The sequence below is a fragment of the Sturnus vulgaris genome, chromosome 35, assembly GCF_052056855.1.
Source record: "Sturnus vulgaris isolate bStuVul1 chromosome 35, bStuVul1.hap1, whole genome shotgun sequence".
Lineage (NCBI taxonomy): Eukaryota > Metazoa > Chordata > Aves > Passeriformes > Sturnidae > Sturnus > Sturnus vulgaris.
This window is the reverse complement of record NC_142277.1, coordinates 118622-139131: the sequence shown is the minus strand read 5'-3', so window position 1 is coordinate 139131 and position 20510 is coordinate 118622. Positions and strand designations below refer to the sequence as shown.

Genomic DNA, 20510 nt, shown 5'->3' with positions numbered 1-20510 from the left:
TTTGGAAGGATTTGGGGGGATTTTGGGGGGGATTTTGGGGGGAATTTTAGGGGAATTTTGGGGGGAATTTTAGGGGAATTTTGGGGGGAATTTTAGGGGAATTTTAGGGGGATTTGGGGGAATTTTGGGGGGATTTTGGGGGGATTTTGGGGGGAAATTTTGGGGGGATTTTGGGGGGAAAATTTGGGGGAATTTTGGGGGGGATTTTGGAGGAATTTTGGGGAATTTTGGGGGAATTTTGGGGGGAATTTTGGGTTTGCTGAAGGTCTTGGAGGGAATTTTTGGGGGGTCTTGGGGGAATTTTTTGGGGGGGTCCTGAGGAGTTCAGGGGGTTTTTGGGGGTGGATTTTGGGGGGGAATTTTGGGAGAAGTTTTGGGGGATTTTGGGGTCTCAGAGAATTTTGGGGAGGGGTCTCAGAGGATTTTGGGGTCTCAGGGAATTTTGGGGAGGGGTCTCAGAGGATTTTGGGGTCTCAGGGAATTTGGGGAGGGGTCTCAATGAATTTTGGGGTCTCAGGGAATTTTGGGGAGGGGTCTCAGAGGATTTTGGGGTCTCAGGGAATTTTGGGGAGGGGTCTCAGGGGATTTTGGGGTCTCACAGAATTTTGGGGAGGGGTCTCAATGAATTTTGGGATCTCAGGGAATTTTGGGGAGGGGTCTCAGGGGATTTTGGGATCTCACAGAATTTTGGGGAGGGGTCTCAATGAATTTTGGGATCTCAGGGAATTTTGGGGAGGGGTCTCAGAGGATTTTGGGGTCTCAGGGAATTTTGGGGAGGGGGTCTCAGTGGATTTTGGGGTCTCTCAGAATTTCAAGGAGGGGTCCCCATAAATTCCTCCCCCCCTCCCCCCCTCCCCAAAATCTCTTCCAGCTCCTCCCCTCCCCCCATTTTTTTTTTTTTTTTTTTAATTGGGGGGGGAGACCCCTCCCCCCAAATTTGGGGGCCCCTCCCCCCATGGCCGAGCTGGACAACGCCGACCCCGCCCCTCCCCCCAACAACAACAACGGCCCCTGGGACCCCCCCGGACCCCCGGCTTGGGGAGACCCCAAAATCTTCGAGTGCTCCCGGATCAAGGCCCTGGCTGGTGAGTGGGGAACAGAAAAAAAAAATTAAAATGAAATTGTGGATTTATCCCTAAAAAATCCCCCCAAAAAATCCCAAAAATTATGGGTTTATCCCCCAAAAAAATCCCCCCAAAAAATCCCAAAAATTATGGGTTTATCCCCAAAAAATCCCCCAAAAAATCCCAAAAATTATGGGTTTATCCCCAAAAAATCCTCCCAAAAAATCCCCAAAAATTATGGGTTTATCCCCCCAAAAAAAATCCCCCCAAAAAAACCCAAAAATTATGGGTTTATCCCCCAAAAAATCCTAAATATTGCCCCAAAAAATCCCCCCAAAAAATCCCCAAAAATTATGGGTTTATCCCCAAAAAATCCCCCCAAAAAACCCAAAAATTGTGGGTTTATCCCCAAAAAAATCCCCCCAAAAAATCCCAAAAATTATGGGTTTATCCCAAAAAATCGTGGATTTATCCCCAAAAAAATCCCCCCAAAAAATCCCAAAAAATTATGGATTTATGCCCAAAAAATCCCCCCAAAAAATCCAAAAATTATGGGTTTATCCCCAAAAAAATCCCCCCAAAAAATCCCAAAAATTATGGGTTTATCCCCAAAAAAATCCCCCCAAAAATCCCAAAAATTATGGGTTTATCCCCCCCAAAAAATCCTAAATATTGCCCCCAAAAAATCATGGATTTGTCCCCAAAAAATCCTAAATATTGCCCCAAAAAATCCCCCCAAAAATCCCCAAAAAATTATGGGTTTACCCCCAAAAAAATCCCCCCAAAAAATCCCAAAAAATCATGGGTTTACCCCAAAAAAATCCTAAATATTGCCCCCAAAAAAATCCCCCCAAAAACCCCCAAAAATTAAAAAAAAAAGCCCCCAAAAAAATCCTCAAAAAATTCCAAAAAAATCCCCCCCCCAAAAAAAAATCCCCCAAAAATCATGGGTTTACCCCAAAAAAATACCCCAAAAAATCCCCCAAAATTATGGATTTACCCCCAAAAAATCCTAAATATTGCCCCAAAAAATCCCCCCCAAAATTTAAAAAAATTTTTTAAAAATACCCCAAAAAAATCCCCCAAAATCCTGGATTTAACCCCAAAATTCCCCCCCAAAAAAGGGGTTGATCCTAAAAAAAATCCCAAAAAATAACTCCCTAAAAAACCCCAAAATCATGGGTTGAACCCCCCAAAAAAACCCAAAAAAATCCTGAATTAACTCCCCAAAAAACCAAAAAAATCATGGATTGATCCCAAAAAAAAAATCTCTAAAATGGCCCCAAAAAATCCTGAATTAACCTCAAAAAAACCCCAAAAATTATCCCAAAAAATCAGGGTTTGACCCCCCCCCAAAAAATCTCTAAAATGATCCCAAAAAATCCTGGATCAACCAAAAAAAAAATAAAAAAAAAAAATCTGGATTAACCCAAAAAAAACCAAAAAATCTGGATTAACTCCCCCCAAAAACCTCAAAAATTATCCCCCAAAAAAACCCCAAAAAATCCTGGATTAACCCCCCAAAAAAGAACCCCAAAAAATTCTGTATTAACCCAAAAAACCCCAAAAATGATCCCAAAAAACCCCCCCAAAAATTCCTGGATTAGCCCAAAAAAACCCCAAAAATTATCCCAAAAAAAAAAAACCCCAAAATTTCCTGGATTGACCCCCCCAAAAAAAATCTCGAAAAATTCTCCCCCCCCCCCCCCAAATACCTAAAAAATTTCTCGGGTTGAATTTGGGGTGATTTTGGGGTGAATTTTGGGGGCATTTGGGGGGATTTTGGTGGTTTTGGGGTGATTTTGGTGGTTTTGGGGTGGATTTGGGGTGGATTTGGGGGGGATTTGGGATTTCAGGTTGAATTTTGGGTGGTTTTGGGGTGATTTTGGTGGTTTTGGGGGGATTTGGGGGGATTTTGGGGTGGTTTGGGGTGGATTTGGGGGGGATTTGGGATTTCATGTTGAATTTTGGGTGGTTTTGGGGTGATTTTGGTGGTTTTGGGGGGGATTTGGGGGGATTTGGAGGGAATTTTGGGGTGGATTTGGGGTGGATTTTGGTGGTTTTGGGGTCTCAGGTTGAATTTTGGGTGGTTTTGGGGTGGATTTGAGTGGATTTGGGGTGGATTTGAGTGGATTTGGGGGGGTTTTGGTGTTTTGGGGGGATTTTGGTGGTTTGGGGGGGATTTTGGGGTGGATTTGAGGGGTTTTGGGGTCTCAGGCTGAATTTGGGGTGGGTTTGGGGTGATTTTGGTGGGTTTGGGTGGATTTGGGGTGGATTTGGGGTTTCGTGTTGAATTTTGGGGTGGTTTTGGGTGAATTTGGGTGGATTTTGGGGTGGATTTGGGGTCTCAGACTGAATTTGGGGTGGTTTGGGGTGATTTTGGGGTTGTTTGGAGGGATTTGGGGGAATTTGGGGTCTCAGGTTGAATTTGAGGTGGATTCGTGGATTTAGGGGGATTTGGGGGGATTTTGGGGTGGATTTGAGTGGTTTTGGGGTTTCAGGTTGAATTTGGGGTGGATTTGGGTGGTTTTGGGGTCTCAGGTTGAATTTAGGTTGGGTTTGGGTGGTTTTGGCGTGAATTTGGGGTGAATCTGAGTGGATTTGGGGTCTCAGGCTGAATTTGGGGTGGATTTGGGGTGATTTTGGGGTGGTTTTGGAGGGGTTTGGGGCGATTTTGGGGTCTCCGGTTGAATTTAGGTTGGGTTTGGGTGGTTTTGGGGTCTCGGTTTAATTTGGGGTGGGTTTGGATGTTTTTGGGGTGAATCTGAGTGGATTTGGGGTCTCAGGTTGAATTTAGGGTGGTTTTGGGTGGGTTTGGATTTTTTTGGATGTTTTGGGGGTGATTTGGGGATGTTTTGGGGATTTTTTGGGGGTATTTTTGGGGTGTTTTTGTGCCATTTTTGGGGTATTTTTGGGGTGGTTTTGGGGTGTTTTGGGGATGTTTTTTGGGCCGTTTTTGGGGTGTTTTTGGGGGTGATTTTGTGCCATTTTTGGGGGATATTTTTGGGGGTGTTTTTGTGCCCTTTTTGGGCTATTTTTGGGGGTGATTTCGTGCCGTTTTGGGGGTGATTTCGTGCCATTTTTGGGGTGATTTTGTGCCATTTTGGGGTGTGATTTTGTGCCATTTTTGGGTGTGATTTCGTGCCGTTTTTGGGATGTTTTCGTGCCATTTTTGGGGTAATTTTGTGCCATTTTGGGGTGTGATTTTGTGCCATTTTTGGGGGTGATTTCGTGCCGTTTTTGGGATGTTTTCGTGCCATTTTTGGGGTGATTTTGTGCCATTTTTGGTGTGATTTCGTGCCATTTTTGGGGTGATTTCGTGCCATTTTTGGAGGTGATTTCGTGCCATTTTTGGGGGTGTTTTCGTGCCGTTTTTGGGATGTTTTTGTGCCATTTTTGGGGTGATTTCGTGCCGTTTTTGGGGTGATTTCGTGCCATTTTTGGGATGTTTTCGTGCCGTTTTTGGGATGTTTTTGTGCCGTTTTTGGGATGTTTTCGTGCCATTTTTGGGATGTTTTTGTGCCGTTTTTGGGGTGACCTCTCTTGCCCCCCAGACGAGCGCGACGCGGTGCAGAAGAAAACCTTCACCAAGTGGGTGAACGCTCACCTGGCGCGCGCCGCCTGCCGCGTCGGCGACCTCTACTGCGACCTGCGCGACGGCTTCGTGCTGACGCGGCTGCTGGAGGTGCTCTCGGGGGAGACCCTGGTGAGCCTTCATCGTCATCTTCATCATCATCATCGTCGTCATCGTTGTCGTTGTCATCGTTGTCGTTGTTGCGGTCGTTGTTGTCGTTGTTGATTCGTCATCGTCATCGTTGTTGTCGTCACCGTTGGCGGAAGCGGCATTGTCACCGTCATCGTTTTTTGTTGTCTTCATCATCTTCATCATCATCATCGTCGTCGTTGTCATCGTCATCGTTGACGTCATCATCATTGTCATCATTGTTGTCGTCATTGTCACCGTTGGCGGAAGTGGCATCGCCACCGTCATCGTTTTATGTTGTCTTCATCTTCATCATCATCGTCGTTGTCATCGTCATCGTTGTCATCATTGCTGATGTCATCATCGTTGACGTCATCGTCATCGTGATCATTGTCATCATCGTTGACGTCGTTGTCATTGTTGTCGTTGTTGTCATGGTTGCCATGAGTGGCATCGTCATCATCATCTGTTGTCATCGTCATCATCATCATTGTCATCATCATCATCATCATCATCGTTGTCGCTGCCATAATTGATGTCATCATCATCATTGTGATCATTGTCATCATCATTGATGTCATTGTTGTCGTTGTTGTCGTCATCGTTGCCATGAGTGCCATCATCATCGTCATTTCTTGTCATTTTCTTCATCATCGTCATCATCATTGTGTGTCATCATCATCATCATCATCATCTTTGTCATCATTGTCACCGTCGTCATTGAAATCGTCATTGAAATCGTCATCGTTGACGTCATCGTTGAGGTCGTTGTCATTGTTGTCATTGTTGTCATTGTTGTCGTTGTTGTCGTTGTTGGTGTCATCGTTGCCGTGAGTGGCATCATCATCATTGTCTTCTTTGATCTCCATCATCATCATCATCATCATCATCATTGACATTGGTGGCATCATCATCGTCCTTCTTGTGCTCTACCACCATCATCATCATCATTATCCTCATTGTCATCATCATCATCGTCATCCTTGTCCTCTATCACCACCATCATCATCATCATCATCATCATCATCATCATCATCATCATCGTCGTCATCCTTGTCCTCTATCACCACCATCATCTTCATCATCATCAACAGCATGAGTGGCATCCTCAGTGTCATCATCACCATCGTCATCATCACCATCATCACTGTTGCCATGACAGCACCGTGATCATCACCGTGAGCATCATTGTGAACATCATCATCATCGTCATCACCATGCTACCATCGTCATCGTCACCGTCATCACCATCATCATCACCAGCATCATCATCGTCATCGTCAGCGTCGCCATGAGCAGCGCCCCCAGTTTGGGCTGAACTGGGATCTCCCCATTCCCAGTTTAGGTTGAATTGGGACCTCCCCTTTTCCGCCATGATGGACTGGGACCTCCTCACCATCCATCCCCAGTTTAGGTTGAACTGGGACCTCCCCATTCCCAGTTTGGGTTCAACTGGGACCTCTCTGCTCCCAGTTTGGGCTGAACTGGGACCTCCCCGCTCCCAGTTTGGGCTGAACTGGGACCTCTCCCACCCCTCAACCCCCCGTGTCCCCCCAGCCTCGGCCCACGCGGGGCCGGATGCGGATCCACTCCCTGGAGAACGTGGACAAGGCCCTGCAGTTCCTCAAGGAGCAGCGCCAGGAGCCGTGTCCCAGTGCTCCCAGTTTGGCTTAAACTGGGACCTCTCTGCTCCCAGTTTGGGCTGAACTGGGACCTCTCCCACCCCTCAACCCCCCGTGTCCCCCCAGCCTCGGCCCACGCGGGGCCGGATGCGGATCCACTCCCTGGAGAACGTGGACAAGGCCCTGCAGTTCCTCAAGGAGCAGTGCCAGGAGCCGTGTCCCAGTGCTCCCAGTTTGGGTTCAACTGGGACCTCTCTGCTCCCAGTTTGGGCTGAACTGGGACCTCTCCACCACCCCCAGCTCCCATCATCACCGGTTTGGGTTCAACTGGGATCTCTCCATTCCCACCATGATGGACTGGGACTTCCTCACCATCCACCCCCAGTTTTGCTGAACTGGGACCTTTCTGCTCCCAGTTTGGGTTCAACTGGGACCTCCCCACTCCCAGTTTGGGCTGAACTGGGACCTCTCCACCACCCCCAGCTCCCACCATTCCCAGTTTGGGTTCAACTGGGATCTCTCCATTCCCACCATGATGGACTGGGACCTCCTCACCATCCACCCCCAGTTTAGGTTGAACTGGGACCTTTCTGCTCCCAGTTTGGGTTAAACTGGGACCTCTCTGCTCCCAGTTTGGGCTGAACTGGGACCTCTCCCACCCCTCAACCCCCCGTGTCCCCCCAGCCTCGGCCCACGCGGGGCCGGATGCGGATCCACTCCCTGGAGAACGTGGACAAGGCCCTGCAGTTCCTCAAGGAGCAGCGCCAGGAGCTGTGTCCCAGTGCTCCCAGTTTGGCTTAAACTGGGACCTCTCTGCTCCCAGTTTGGGCTGAACTGGGACCTCCCCACCACCCCCAGCTCCCACCATTCCCCGTTTGGGTTCAACTGGGATCTCTCCATTCCCACCATGATGGAACTGGGACCTCCTCACCATCCACCCCCAGTTTAGGTTGAACTGGGACCTTTCTGCTCCCAGTTTGGGTTCAACTGGGATCTCCCCATTCCCAGTTTGGGTTGAACTGGGACCTTTCCACTCCCAGTTTGGGCTGAACTGGGATCTCCCCATTCCCAGTTTGGGTTGAACTGGGACCTCCCCACTCCCAGTTTGGGCTGAACTGGGACCTCCCCATTCCCAGTTTGGGTTGAACTGGGACCTCCCCACTCCCAGTTTGGGCTGAACTGGGACCTCCCCATTCCCAGATTGGGTTGAACTGGGACCTCCCCATTCCCACCATGATGGACTGGGACTTCCTCACCATCCACCCCCAGTTTTGCTGAACTGGGACATCTCTGCTTCCAGTTTGGGTTCAACTGGGACCTCTCTGCTCCCAGTTTAGGTTGAACTGGGACCTCCCCATTCCCAGTTTGGGTTCAACTGGGATCTCTCCATTCCCACCATGATGGACTGGGACCTCTCCATTCCCAGTTTGGGCTGAACTGGGACCTCTCCCACCCCTCAACCCCCCGTGTCCCCCCAGCCTCGGCCCACGCGGGGCCGGATGCGGATCCACTCCCTGGAGAACGTGGACAAGGCCCTGCAGTTCCTCAAGGAGCAGCGCCAGGAGCCGTGTCCCAGTGCTCCCAGTTTGGCTTAAACTGGGACCTCTCTGCTCCCAGTTTGGGCTGAACTGGGACCTCCCCACCACCCCCAGCTCCCACCATTCCCAGTTTGGGTTCAACTGGGATCTCTCCATTCCCACCATGATGAACTGGGACCTCCTCACCATCCACCCCCAGTTTAGGTTGAACTGGGACCTTTCTGCTCCCAGTTTGGGCTGAACTGGGACCTCCCCATTCCCAGTTTGGGCCGAACTGGGATCTCCCTGACCCCAGTTGTCGCCGTGTCCCCCCAGCCTCGGCCCACGCGGGGCCGGATGCGGATCCACTCCCTGGAGAACGTGGACAAGGCCCTGCAGTTCCTCAAGGAGCAGCGCGTGCACCTGGAGAACGTCGGCTCGCACGACATCGTGGACGGCAACCACCGCCTCACGCTGGGCCTCATCTGGACCATCATCCTGCGCTTCCAGGTGCCACCAGGGGGTCCCCAGGTCTGTCCCCTCCCTGTCCTGGTGGCGCCCAGGTGAGTCCCCCCCGCCCTGACGGTTCCTCCACCAGATCCAGGTGATCAAGATCAAGACCGAGGACAACCGGGAGACGCGCTCGGCCAAGGACGCGCTGCTGCTCTGGTGCCAGATGAAGACGGCGGGGTGAGGGCTGGGGACAGGTGGGGACAGGTGGGGACAGGTGGGGACAACTGGGGACAGGTGGGGACAGGTGGGGACAGATGGGGACAGGTGGGGACCACTGGGGACAGGTGGGGACAACTGGGGACAGGTGGGGACAGATGGGGACAGCTGGGGACAACTGGGGACAGCTGGGGACAGGTGGGGATAGATGGTGGCCACTGGGGACCACTGGGGACAACTGGGGACCACTGGGGACAGATGGGGACGGCTGGGGACCACTGGGGACCACTGGGGATAGATGGTGGCCACTGGGGACCACTGGGGACCACTGGGGACCACTGGGGATAGATGGTGGCCACTGGGGACAGATGGCGACCACTGGTGTCCATGGTGTCCACTGGTGACCTTTGTGGACACCTGGGGACATCTGGGGATAGTGGTGACCACTGGTGTCCACTGGTGTCTCTTGGTGACCCCTGCTGACCCCTCGGTGACCCCTGGTGACCCCTGCTGACCCCTTGCTGACCCCCCTGGTGTCCCCTCGGTGTCCCCACAGCTACCCCGAGGTCAACATCCAGAACTTCACCACGAGCTGGAGGGACGGCCTGGCCTTCAACGCCCTCATCCACCGGCACCGGTCAGCGCCGGGGCCTGGGGGGCACCCCACGAGTGACCCCCCCCGGACCTTGGGGTCACCCCAGGGGGGTCCTGGGGGTCCCAAGTGACCGTGTGTCCCCCCCTCCAACCCCCCCGGCAGGCCGGACCTCATCGATTTCCACAAGCTGACCAAGTCCAACGCCACCTACAACCTGCAGCAGGCGTTCAACGCCGCCGAGCAGCACCTGGGGCTCAGCAAACTGCTGGACCCCGAGGGTACGGACACACGGACACACAGGGGGACAGACAGACAGACAGACAGGGGGATAGACACACGGACAGGGGGATGGACACACAGACACGGGGACACGGGGACAGACAGACACACGGACACGGGTACGGACACACGGACACACAGGGGGACAGACACACGGACACGGGGACAGGGGGACATGGGGACAGGGGGAGAGGGGGACGGACACACGGACATGGGGACAGGGGGGGACAGACAGACACACGGACACGGGGACAGGGGGATGGATAGACAGGGGGATGGACACACGGACACGGGGGGACAGACAGACAGACAGGGGGACGGACACACAGACACAGGGACAGGGGGACAGACAGACAGACAGGGGGATGGACACACGGACACGGGGACGGGGATGGACACACGGACAGGGGGACAGGGGGATGGACACACGGACATGGGGACATGGGGACACATGGACATGGGGACACACAGACACGGGGACACACGGACATGGGGACACACGGACATGGGGACACACGGACACGGGGACAGACACATGGACACGGGGACACGGGGACAGACACACGGGGACACACGGACATGGGGACAGACACAGGGACACGGGGACAGATGGACATGGGGACACACAGACATGGGGACACATGGACATGGGGACACACAGACATGGGGACACGGGGACACACGGACACGGGGACAGATGGACACACAGAGAGATGGACTGATGGACAGATGGACGTGTGTCTGTGTGTCCATGTGTCCAAGTGTCCATCCATCTGTCCCTCTGTCCATCTGTCAGTCTGTCCCTCTGTCCATCTCTCCACCCACGCCGTGTGGAGGCGTCTCCACCTCCACGCGCTCGTTTTTGGTTTTTTGGAATCTTGGGGGGTTTTTTATATTTTTTTTTTTTTGGGTTGGTTCGAGGTCATGTGATCACCCTGATGGGTGTGACCATCTCTGGTGGTCAATGGGGGGGTCTGGGGGTGTCCCTGACCCTCTGTCCCCTGGATGGGACCATCCCTGGGGGTCAATGGGGGGGTCTGGGGGTGTCCCTGACCCTCTGTCCCCTGGATGGGACCATCCCTGGTGGTCAATGGGGGGATCTGGGGGTGTCCCTGACCCTCTGTCCCCCCCCAGATGTCAACATGGAGGACCCCGATGAGAAGTCCATCATCACCTACGTGGTTTCCTTCTACCATTACTTCTCCAAGATGAAGGCGCTGGCCGTGGAGGGGAAGCGCATCGGGAAGGTGGGGCTGGGACCCCCCTCTGTCCATCCCAAAATCCATCCCAAAATCCATCCCAAAATCCATCCGAAAATCCATCCCAATGTCCATCCCAAAATCCATCCCAATGTCCATCCCAAAATCCATCCCAAAATCCATCCCAAAATCTATCCCTCTGTCCATCCCTCTGTCCATCCCAATGTCCATCCCAAAATCCATCCCAATGTCCATCCCAATGTCCATCCCAATGTCCATCCCAATGTCCATCCCTGTGTCCATCCCGAAATCCATCCCAAAATCCATCCCAATGTCCATCCCAATGTCCATCCCTCTGTCCATCCCAATGTCCATCCCAATGTCCATCCCAAAATCCATCCCTGTGTCCATCCCTCTGTCCATCCCTCTGTCCATCCAGCCCCTCTTGGATCTCAGGAGGTTCCTGGCCACACCTTGGTGGCTCTCAGGGGATTCCTCCAGGACCTTGGTGGTTCTTGGGGGGTTCCTGGCCAGCCCCGGTGACCCCTCCAGCCCCTCTTGGATCTCAGGGCATTCCTGGCCACACCTTGGTGGCTCTCAGGGGGTTCCTGGCCACACCTTGGTGGCTCTCAGGGGGTTCCTGGCCACACCTTGGTGGCTCTCAGGGGGTTCCTCCAGGACCTTGGTGGCTCTCAGGGCATTCCTGGCCACACCTTGGTGGCTCTCAGGGGGTTCCTCCAGGACCTTGGTGGCTCTCAGGGCCTTCCTGGCCACACCTTGGTGGCTCTCAGGAGGTTCCTGGCCACACCTTGGTGTCACTCAGGAGGTTCCTGGCCACACCTTGGTGGCTCTCAGGGGATTCCTCCAGCCCCTCTTGGCTCTCAGGGCCTTCCTGGCCACACCTTGGTGTCTCTCAGGAGGTTCCTCCAGCACCTCCAAGTCCACCCCAAACGCCCTCAGGTGCTGGAGCAGGTGATGGAGATCGCGGCCATCACGGCGCGTTACGAGGCGCTGGCGGCCGAGCTGCTGGCCTGGATCCAGCACACCATCACCATCATCAGCAACCAGAAATTCGCCAACTCGCTGAGCGGCGTCCAGCAGCAGCTGCAGGCCTTCACCGCCTTCTGCACCCTGGAGAAACCGGTCAAGTGAGGAACCCGTGGTGCCGGGGTGGGGGCTCAGCCTGGGGGGTGACGGGGTGGCGGTGGGGATAAACCAGTATGGGATAAACTGGTGGTGATGGGATATGGGGGATGGTGGTGGTCGTGGTCATGGTGGTGATGGGGAGGTCCCAGTTCAGCTCAAACTGGTGGTGATGGGATATGGGGGATGGTCATGGTCATGGTCATGGTGGGGAGGTCCCAGTTCGGGACAAACTGGTGGTGATGGGATATGGAGGCTGGTGATGGTGATGGTGGTGATCATGTGGTCATGGTGGGGATTGGGAGGTCCCAGTTCAGCCCAAACTGGTGATGATGGGACATGGGTGATGATGATGATGATGGTGATCATGGTCATGGTCATGGTGGTGTTGGGGAGGTCCCAGTTCAGCCCAAACTGGTGGTGATGGTGGGAACTGGAGAGTGGTGGTGGAGAGGTCCCAGCTCATGGTGGGGTTGAGGTGATCCCAGTTCAGCCCAAACTGGTCATGGGTGGTACCCAGGGGGTGATGGTGAGGTCCCAGTTCATCATGGTGGTCCCAGTTCAGCCCAAACTGGTCATGGGTGGTACCTGAGGGGTGATGGTGACATCCCAGTTCATCATGGTGGTCCCAGTTCAACCCAAACTGGTCATGGGTGGTACCCAGGGGGTGATGGTGACATCCCAGTTCATCATGGTGGTCCCAGTTCAGCCCAAACTGGTCATGGGTGGTACTTGAGGGGGTCGTGAGGAGGTCCCAGTTCATCATGGTGGTGTTAAGGTCATCCCAGTACAACCCAAACTGGCGGCAGTGGAAACTGAGGGGTGATGGTGAGGTCCCAGTTCATCATGGTGGTCCCAGTTCACCCCAAACTGGTCCCAGTATGAGGTGGCTGGGTGGTGACAGTGACCCCCCGCGGGTGCCACCCCCAGGTTCCAGGAGAAGGGCAACCTCGAGGTGCTGCTCTTCACCATCCAGAGCAAACTCCGGGCCACCAACCGCAAACTCTACGTGCCCAGCGAGGGCAAGAGCATCTCTGACATCAACAAGGTGGGGATGGAGTCCCACCACCCTGGGGGGGCACCCCGGTGGGGCTGGGGGCACCTCGGGGGGGTTGGGGACACCTCGAGGGGGCTGGGGGCACCTCGAGGGGGTTGGGGACACATCGAGGGGGTTGGGGACACCTTGGTGGGTTTGGGGACACCTGGAGGGGCTGGGGACACCTCGAGGGGGTTGGGGACATCCTGGTAGGGTTGGGGACACCCCCGTGGGACTGGGGCACCCCAGCGGGTTTGGGGACACTCTGGTAGGATTGGGGACACTCATGTGGGGCTGAGGACACTCTGGTGGTTTTGGGGACACCTTGATGGGATTGAGGACACCCCAGTGGTTTTGGGGACACCCCAGTGGGATTGGGGACACCCCAGTGGTTTTGGGGACACCCCAGTGGGATTGGGGACACCCTGGTGGGGTTGGGGACACCCCAGTGGGTTTGGGGACACCTTGATGGGTTTGGGGACACCCCAGTGGGTTTGGGGACACCCCACTGGGGTTGGGGACACTCATGTGGGGCTGAGGACACTCTGGTGGGTTTGGGGACACCCCAGTGGGGATGGGGACACTCTGGTGGTTTTGGGGACACCCCAGTGAGTTTGGGGACCCCCGTGACCCCCTCCCCTGCTGTGTCCCCACACCCCCCCAGGCCTGGACGTGCCTGGAGAAGGCGGAGCACGAGCGGGAGGCGGCTTTGAGGAACGAGCTGATCCGGCAGGAGAAGCTGGAGCTGCTGGCCCAGCGCTTCGACCACAAGGCCGCCATGAGGGAGACGTGGCTCAACGAGAACCAGCGCCTGGTGTCGCAGGTGGGGTCACTGGGGTGGGGGCATGGGGGACCTTCATGGGGGGGGACAATCCCCGGGGTGGGGGGTGGGGGTGAGGAGAAGAATTTTGGGTGGTGGGATCTCGTTGGGGGGTGGTGGGATCTCGTTGGGGGTGGTGGGATCTCGTTGGGGGGTGGTGGGATTTCATTGGGGGCGGTGGGATCTCACTGGGGGGTGGTGAGATCTCGTTGGGGGTGGTGGGATCTCACTGGGGGGTGGTGGGATCTCATTGGGGGGTGGTGGGGTCTCGTTGGGGTCCTCCTTGAGCAGGGATGGAGTGGTGGGGTCTCCTTGACCATGGAGAGGTGTTTGGACCTCCTTGACCATAGAAGGGTGGTTGGACCTCCTTGACCAGGGGAGGGGAGGTTCGACCTCCTTGGGCTCCTTCTTGACCGTGGAGGGGTGGTTGGACCTCCCTGACCATGGAGGGGTGGTTGGACCTCCTTGACCATGGAGGGGTGGTTGGACTTCCATGACCTCCTCATTGACCATGGTGGGGTGGAGGAACCTCTTTGACCTCATTCTTGACCATGGAGGGGTTGTTGGATCTCCTTGACCTGGGGAAGGGTGGTTGGATCTTCTTGACTTCATCCTTGACCGTGGAAAGTTTGTTGGACTCCTCATTGACCATGGAAGGGGTCGTTGGACCTCCTTGAGCTCCTTCTTGACCATGGAGGGGGTCGTTGGACCTCCTTGACCTTGGAGAGGGGTGGTTGGACCTCCTTGACCTCCTCCTTGACCATGGAGAGGTGGAGGAACCTCCTTGGCCTTGGAGAGGGGTGGTTGGACCTCCTTGACCTCCTCCTTGACCATGGAGAGGTGGAGGAACCTCCTCGACCTCCTCGACCTCCTCGACCTCCTCGACCTCCTCCTTGATCCCCCTCCCACCTCTGTCCCCTTTCAGGACAACTTCGGCTACGACCTCCCGGCGGTGGAGGCGGCCATGAAGAAACACGAGGCCATCGAGGCCGACATCTCCTCGTACCAGGAGCGCATCCAGGTGGTCGTGGAGTTGGCCTTGGAGATGGAGTCCGAGGGCTACTACGACACGCGGCGCATCGGCGCCCAAAAGGACAACATCCTGCGCCAGTGGGCGCTGCTGACCGAGCTGGTCCGAGCCCGCCGCGCCCGCCTCGAGCAGAACCTGGCCCTGCAGAAGATCTTCCAAGAGATGGTCTACATGATCGACTGGATGGAGGAGATGCAGGTAAGAGATGGAGGAGATCCCGGCGGCGCGGCGAAAATTCCCGGCGGAATTCCCGGCGAAATTCCCGGCGAAATTCCCGTTCGACGCGGTTTTTTGCCGTTCTTTCTCCAGGTCCTTCTGGTCTCCAAGGATTTGGGGAAGCATCTGCTGGAGGTTGAGGATCTCCTGCAGAAGCACGGGCTGCTGGAGGCCGACATCTCGGCGCAGACCGAGCGCGTCCAGGCCCTCAACGCCGCCGCGCTCAAGTTCTCGGAGCTGGAGGGTAACGGGGGCCAACGGGGTGGGTGGAGATGTTGGGTCAGTCAGGGTCTTGGTGGGTCATGGAAGGGTCAATCAATGTCTTGGTGGGTCATGGAAATGTTGACCCAAGGTCTTGGTGGGTCATGGAAGGGTCAATCAATGTCTTGGTGGGTCATGGAAATGTTGACCCAAGGTCTTGGTGGGCCATGGAAATTTTGACTCAAGATCTTGGTGGGTCATGGTAGGGTCAACCCAAGGTCTTGGTGCACCATGGAAAGGTCAACCAAGGTCTGGGTGAGCCATGAAAGAAGGGTCAACCCAAGGTCTTGGTGGGTCCTGGAAGGGTCAACCCAAGGTCTTGGTGGGCCATGGAAGGGTCAACCCAAGGTCTTGGTGGGTCCTGGAAGGGTCAATCAATGTCTTGTTGGGTCATGGAAGGGTCAACCAAAGGTCTTGGTGGGCCATGGAAGGGTTGACCCAAGGTTTTGGTGGGCCATGGAAGAAGGATCAACCCAAGGTCTTGGTGGGTCATGGAAGGGTCAATCAATGTCTTGGTGGGTCATGGAAATGTTGACCCAAGGTCTTGGTGGGTCCTGGAAGGGTCAATCAATGTCTTGTTGGGTCATGGAAGGGTCAACCAAAGGTTTTGGTGGGCCATGGAAGAGTCAACCAAAGGTCTTGTTGGGTCATGGAAGAGTCAACCAAAGGTCTTGGTGGGCCATGGATGGGTCAATCAATGTCTTGGTTGGCCATGAAAATGACCCAAGGTCTTGGTGGGTCCTGGAAGAGTCAATCAATGTCTTGTTGGGTCATGGAAGGGTCAACCAAAGGTCTTGGTGGGTCATGGAAGGGCCAACCCAAGGTCCTGCTGGGCCACCTCCAGGAGTCCCCACAGAGCCACCAAGTTCGGAAAATCCCTCTGAGATCTTTGAGTCCAAGCTAGGACCACACCTGGACCACACCTGGACCACACCTGGACCACACCCGCCCCTTCCTTGGCCCCACCCCTCCCGACATCTCAACCCCTTGTGCCCACCCAGGCTACCAACCCTGCGACCCCCAGATCATCTGCAACCGCGTCAACCACGTCCAGACGTGCCTGGAGGAGCTGGAGGAGCTGGCGGCCAAGAGGAGGAAGGAACTGGAAGATTCCCGCCAGCTCTGGACCTTCTTCCAGGAGATGGAGGAAGCCGAGGCCTGGATCCGCGAGAAGGAGAAAATCCTGGCGGCCAAAAGCTGCGGCCGCGACCTCAGCAGCGTCGTGACCTTGACCAACAAACACAAAACCATGTTGGGCGAGCTGGGCAACCGGCGGGCGTTGCTGCACCAAACCATGAAGAAAGGCGAGAAGATCCTGGCCAAGAAATCCTTCAGCTCCGTGGGCATCCAGGAGAAGATGCGAGAAGTTTGCCTGAGGTGGAAGAAGCTGGAGGAGATCACGGGGCTCCACCAGCAGCGCTTGGAGGACGCCATGAATTTCTTCCAGTTCAGCGCCGAGACGGACGATCTGGTGGCGTGGCTGCAGGACGCGTACCGCATCGTGTCCAGCGACGATTTCGGCCACGACGATTACTCCAGCCAAGCTCTGCTGCGCAAGCACCGCGCCGTGGTGGACGAGGTGGAGAAGCACCGCGGCGCCGTGGCGTCCCTCAGGAAGCAGCTGGCTCTGCTGGCCCCCGACCACCGTCAAGGCGTGGACGTCCAGATCCGCGTGGTGGAGGTGGAGCAGCTCTACGGGGAGGTGGCCGAGGTGGCCGTGTTGAGGACGCAGTGGCTGCAGGACGCGCTGGCCGTTTACCGCATGTTCAGCGAGGTGCACGCCTGCGAGGTGTGGGTGGATGAGAAGGAGCAGTGGTTGGAGAAGATGGAGGTGCCCGAGGAGCTCGATGAGGTCGAGGTGGTGCAGCACAGGTGGGTGGGTGGGTGGGTGGGTGGAGGTGGGGCTATGGGGTGGGTGGGTGTCGAGGGGCGCGGCGCCGTGGTGGACGCGCCCGTGTCCGTGTGCTCAGGTTCGAGAGTTTGGACCAGGAGATGAACAGCGTCATGGGCCGCGTCCTGGACGTCAACCAGGTGGTGCAGCAGCTGGTGGACGGTGGCCACCCCAGCTCCGACGAGGTCCGGGCCTGCCAGGACCATCTCAACAGCCGGTACGGAGCCGAGGTGGACCTTGACTCTTCTTGGGGGGCTACTGGGGATTCTCTGGGGTTCTCCAGTGGGGGGATGTCACTGTGGGGTTCAGGTCAGCAATGGAAGGGTTGAAAACTAAACTAAACCAAATCAAACCAAACCAAACTAAACTAAACTAAATTAAACCAACCAAACCAAACCCAAACCCAAACCAAACCAAACCAAACCAAACCAAACCAAACCAAACCCAAACCCAAACCAAACCAAACCAAACCAAACCAAAACCAAACCAGACCAAACCAAACCAAAACCAACCAAACCAAAACCAAACCAAACCAAAACCAAACCAAACCCAACCCATCCCGGGGGTCCCAAGGTGGACCTTGACTCTTCCTGGGGGGCTCCTGGGGATTCTCTGGGGTTCTCCAGTGGGGGGATGTCACTGTGGGGTTCAGTTCAGCAATGGAAGGGTTGAAAACCAAACCAAAACTAAATCAAACCAAACCAAAACCAAACCAAACCCAAACCAAACCCAAACCAAACCAAACCCAAACCAAACCAAACCAAACCAAACCAAAACCAAACCAATCCAAACCAAAACCAACCCAACCCAACCAAAACCAAAACCAAACCAGACCAAACCAAACCAAAACCAACCCATCCTGGGGGTTTCAAGGTGGATGTTGACCCTTCTTGGGGTCTCCTTGGTCACCCGGGCACCCCCATCCTGTGGTGGGACGTCCCCGTGGGCTCGGACTCTCCAGGCCACCACTGCCACCCCATCCCACCCCCAGAGGGGCCTCACCCCTTTCCCTGCCTCCCTCCCCAGCTGGAACCGCGTGGTGGAGCTGGTGGAGAACAAGAAGAGGCAGCTGAGCTCGGTGCTGAAGATCCAGAACTTCCTGCTGGAGTGCGGCGAGATGAAGGCGCAGGTGCGGGAGAAGAGGAAAGCCATCGAGGCCACCCAGTCGGGCGGCGGCGGCGACCTGGGCGGCGTCCTGGCCCTGCAGCGCCGCCTGTCCACCATGGAGGCCGCCCTGGTGGTGCTGGAACCTCGGCTGGTGGAGCTGCAGCAGGAAGGAGAAGCTTTGGCCGCCGCCCACCCCGACAGAGCCTTGGAGATCCTGGTGCCCTTCGAGGAGATCAGCGACGAGTGGGACAACCTCAAGCGAGCCCTGCAAGGCTGCGAGGACGCCCTGACGGTGGCCGGGCGGCTCCAGCAGTTCATCCAAGACTTGGACAATTTTTTGGGGTGGTTGGTGAAGACTCAAGAGGCCGTGAGCTCCGAGGAGATCCCCGACAGCTTGGCCGAGGCCGAGAGGCTCCTGAACGTCCACGTGGCCCTCAAGGAGGAGATCAACGGCTACGAGGAGGACTACGCCAAGATCCAGGCGGCCAGCGAGCTGCTGGCCATGGAGGACATGGAGGTGCCTTCCCTGTCCCTCCAGCAGTGGCTGCAGAAGTTGGAGGCGGGCTGGGGGAAGCTCCTGCAGAGCTGGGAGATGAGGAGGGAGGTGCTGGTGCAGTCTCACGTCTTCCAGCTCTTCCTGCGCGACGTGCAGCAGTGCCAGAAGAGCCTCTACAACCAGGTGGGGGAGCAGGGGGTGGGCGGGAGGGGGTTCTGGGGTGATGGATTTGGGTGGTTTGGGGTGGTGGGAAGGGATTCTGGAAGGTCCTGGGTGACGAATTTGGGTTGGAGAAGGTCCTGGATGATGGATTTTGGTGCTGACAGGTCCTGGTTGATGAATTTGGGTGCTGACAGGTTCTGATCGATGAATTTGGGTGCTGGCAGCTCCTGGTCAATGAATTTGGGTGCTGACAGGTCCTGTTTGATGAATTTGGGTGCTGACAGGTCCTGGTTGATGAATTTGGGTGCTGACAGGTTCTGATCGATGAATTTGGGTGCTGGCAGCTCCTGGTCAATGAATTTGGGTGCTGACAGGTCCTGTTTGATGAATTTGGGTGCTGACCACTCCTGTTTGTTCAATTTGGGTGCTGACAGGTCCTGTTTGTTCAATTTGGGTGCTGACAGGTCCTGGTTGATGGATTTGGTTGAAAGAAGACTTTGGGTGGTGGGAATGATTTGTAGAAGGTCCTGTTTGATGAATTTGGGTGCTGACAGCTCCTGGTCAATGAATTTGGGTGCTGAGAGGTCCTGATTGCTGAATTTGGGTGCTGACAGGTCCTGGTCAATGAATTTGGGTGGGAGCAGGTCCTGTTTGATGAATTTGGGTGCTGACAGGTCCTGGTCGATGAATTTGGGTGTTGACAGGTCCTGGTTGATGAATTTGTTTGAAAGAAGACTTTGGGTGATTTGTAGAAGGTCCTGGTTGATGGAGATGAGTGGAAGAAGATTTTGGGTGGTGGGAACGGATTCTAGAAGGTCTTGGGTGATGAATTTGGGTGCTGTCAGGTCCTGGTTGATGGATTTGGGTGCTGACAGGTCCTGATCAATGAATTTGGGTGCTGACAGGTCCTGTTTGGTCAATTTGGGTGCTGACAGCTCCTGGTTGCTGGATTTGGGTGCTGACAGCTCCTGATTGATGGATTTGGGTGGGAGCAGGTCCTGATCAATGAATTTGGGTGCTGACAGCTCCTGATCGCTGAATTTGGGTGCTGACCACTCCTGTTTGGTCAATTTGGGTGCTGACAGGTCAAGGTTTAAGAATTTGGGTGCTGACAGGTCCTGGTTGCTGAATTTGGGTGCTGACAGCTCCTGGTTGCTGAATTTGGGTTCTCTGTCCCCCTCCCTTAATTCCGACTCCGCCACCCCCGCCCCCCGCCCCCTTTTTTCCCCCTTTTGTCCCCCCGTGTCCCCTCCAGGAGCGCGCCCTGGCTCACCCCGAGCTCCCCGAGTCTCTGGACGGGGCCACCAAGGCCCTGAAGAGGCACCAGGACCTGGGCACCAGCCTGGAGCTGCAGCTGCACAAGGTGGGGCTGCTCCTGCAGGCGGGCGAGAGCCTCCGGCGCCAGGGCAACCTGCACAGCGAGAGAGTGGCCAAAGCCATGGGCGAGCTCAGGGAAAGGTGGGGGGGACCCCCCAAAAAATTCCCTCTTGGGGGGAGGGGGGGGTTTCAGAAATTCAAAAATGCCGTGCAGGAATTCAAAAATTCCGTGTAGGATCCCAGAAATTCCCGTGTAGAAACTCAAAAATTCCCGTGTAGGAACTCAGAAATTCCATGCAGGAATTCGAAAATTCCATGCAGGAATTCAAAAATTCCATGCAGGAACTCAAAAATTCCATGCAGGAACTCAAAAATTCCATGCA

At 55.3% G+C, this 20510-nt stretch overlaps 2 protein-coding genes across 5 annotated transcripts in view; both read left to right on the top strand.

Moving 5' to 3' along the window:
• Positions 1-377: 377 nt before the first annotated feature.
• LOC148220539 (spectrin beta chain, erythrocytic-like) lies at positions 378-6948 on the top strand. The gene is made up of 3 exons (XM_088155192.1): positions 378-1085; positions 4619-4770; positions 6325-6948. Exons 1-3 carry the CDS (start codon positions 704-706, stop codon positions 6439-6441), a joined length of 651 nt encoding a protein of 216 aa, XP_088011318.1. The 5' UTR covers positions 378-703; the 3' UTR covers positions 6442-6948.
• A 1220-nt stretch (positions 6949-8168) lies between these two features.
• SPTBN4 (spectrin beta, non-erythrocytic 4) overlaps positions 8169-20510 on the top strand; it is a 43227-nt gene continuing 30885 nt past the window's right edge. For 2 of the 4 annotated variants that reach the window (XM_088155187.1, XM_088155186.1), the window contains exons 1-14: positions 8172-8416; positions 8505-8596; positions 9132-9212; positions 9333-9448; positions 10584-10696; positions 11609-11796; positions 12722-12839; positions 13492-13650; positions 14573-14875; positions 14987-15137; positions 16156-17026; positions 17125-17262; positions 18072-18831; positions 20066-20268. In XM_088155187.1, coding sequence (XP_088011313.1) covers positions 8264-8416; positions 8505-8596; positions 9132-9212; positions 9333-9448; positions 10584-10696; positions 11609-11796; positions 12722-12839; positions 13492-13650; positions 14573-14875; positions 14987-15137; positions 16156-17026; positions 17125-17262; positions 18072-18831; positions 20066-20268 — 3446 coding nt within the window. In that variant the 5' untranslated portion in view covers positions 8172-8263. Of the gene's footprint in view, positions 8417-8504; positions 8597-9131; positions 9213-9332; positions 9449-10583; positions 10697-11608; positions 11797-12721; positions 12840-13491; positions 13651-14572; positions 14876-14986; positions 15138-16155; positions 17027-17124; positions 17263-18071; positions 18832-20065; positions 20269-20510 lie in introns of all 4 variants that reach the window. The other 2 variants (XM_088155185.1, XM_088155188.1) reach the window with 2 other exon arrangements.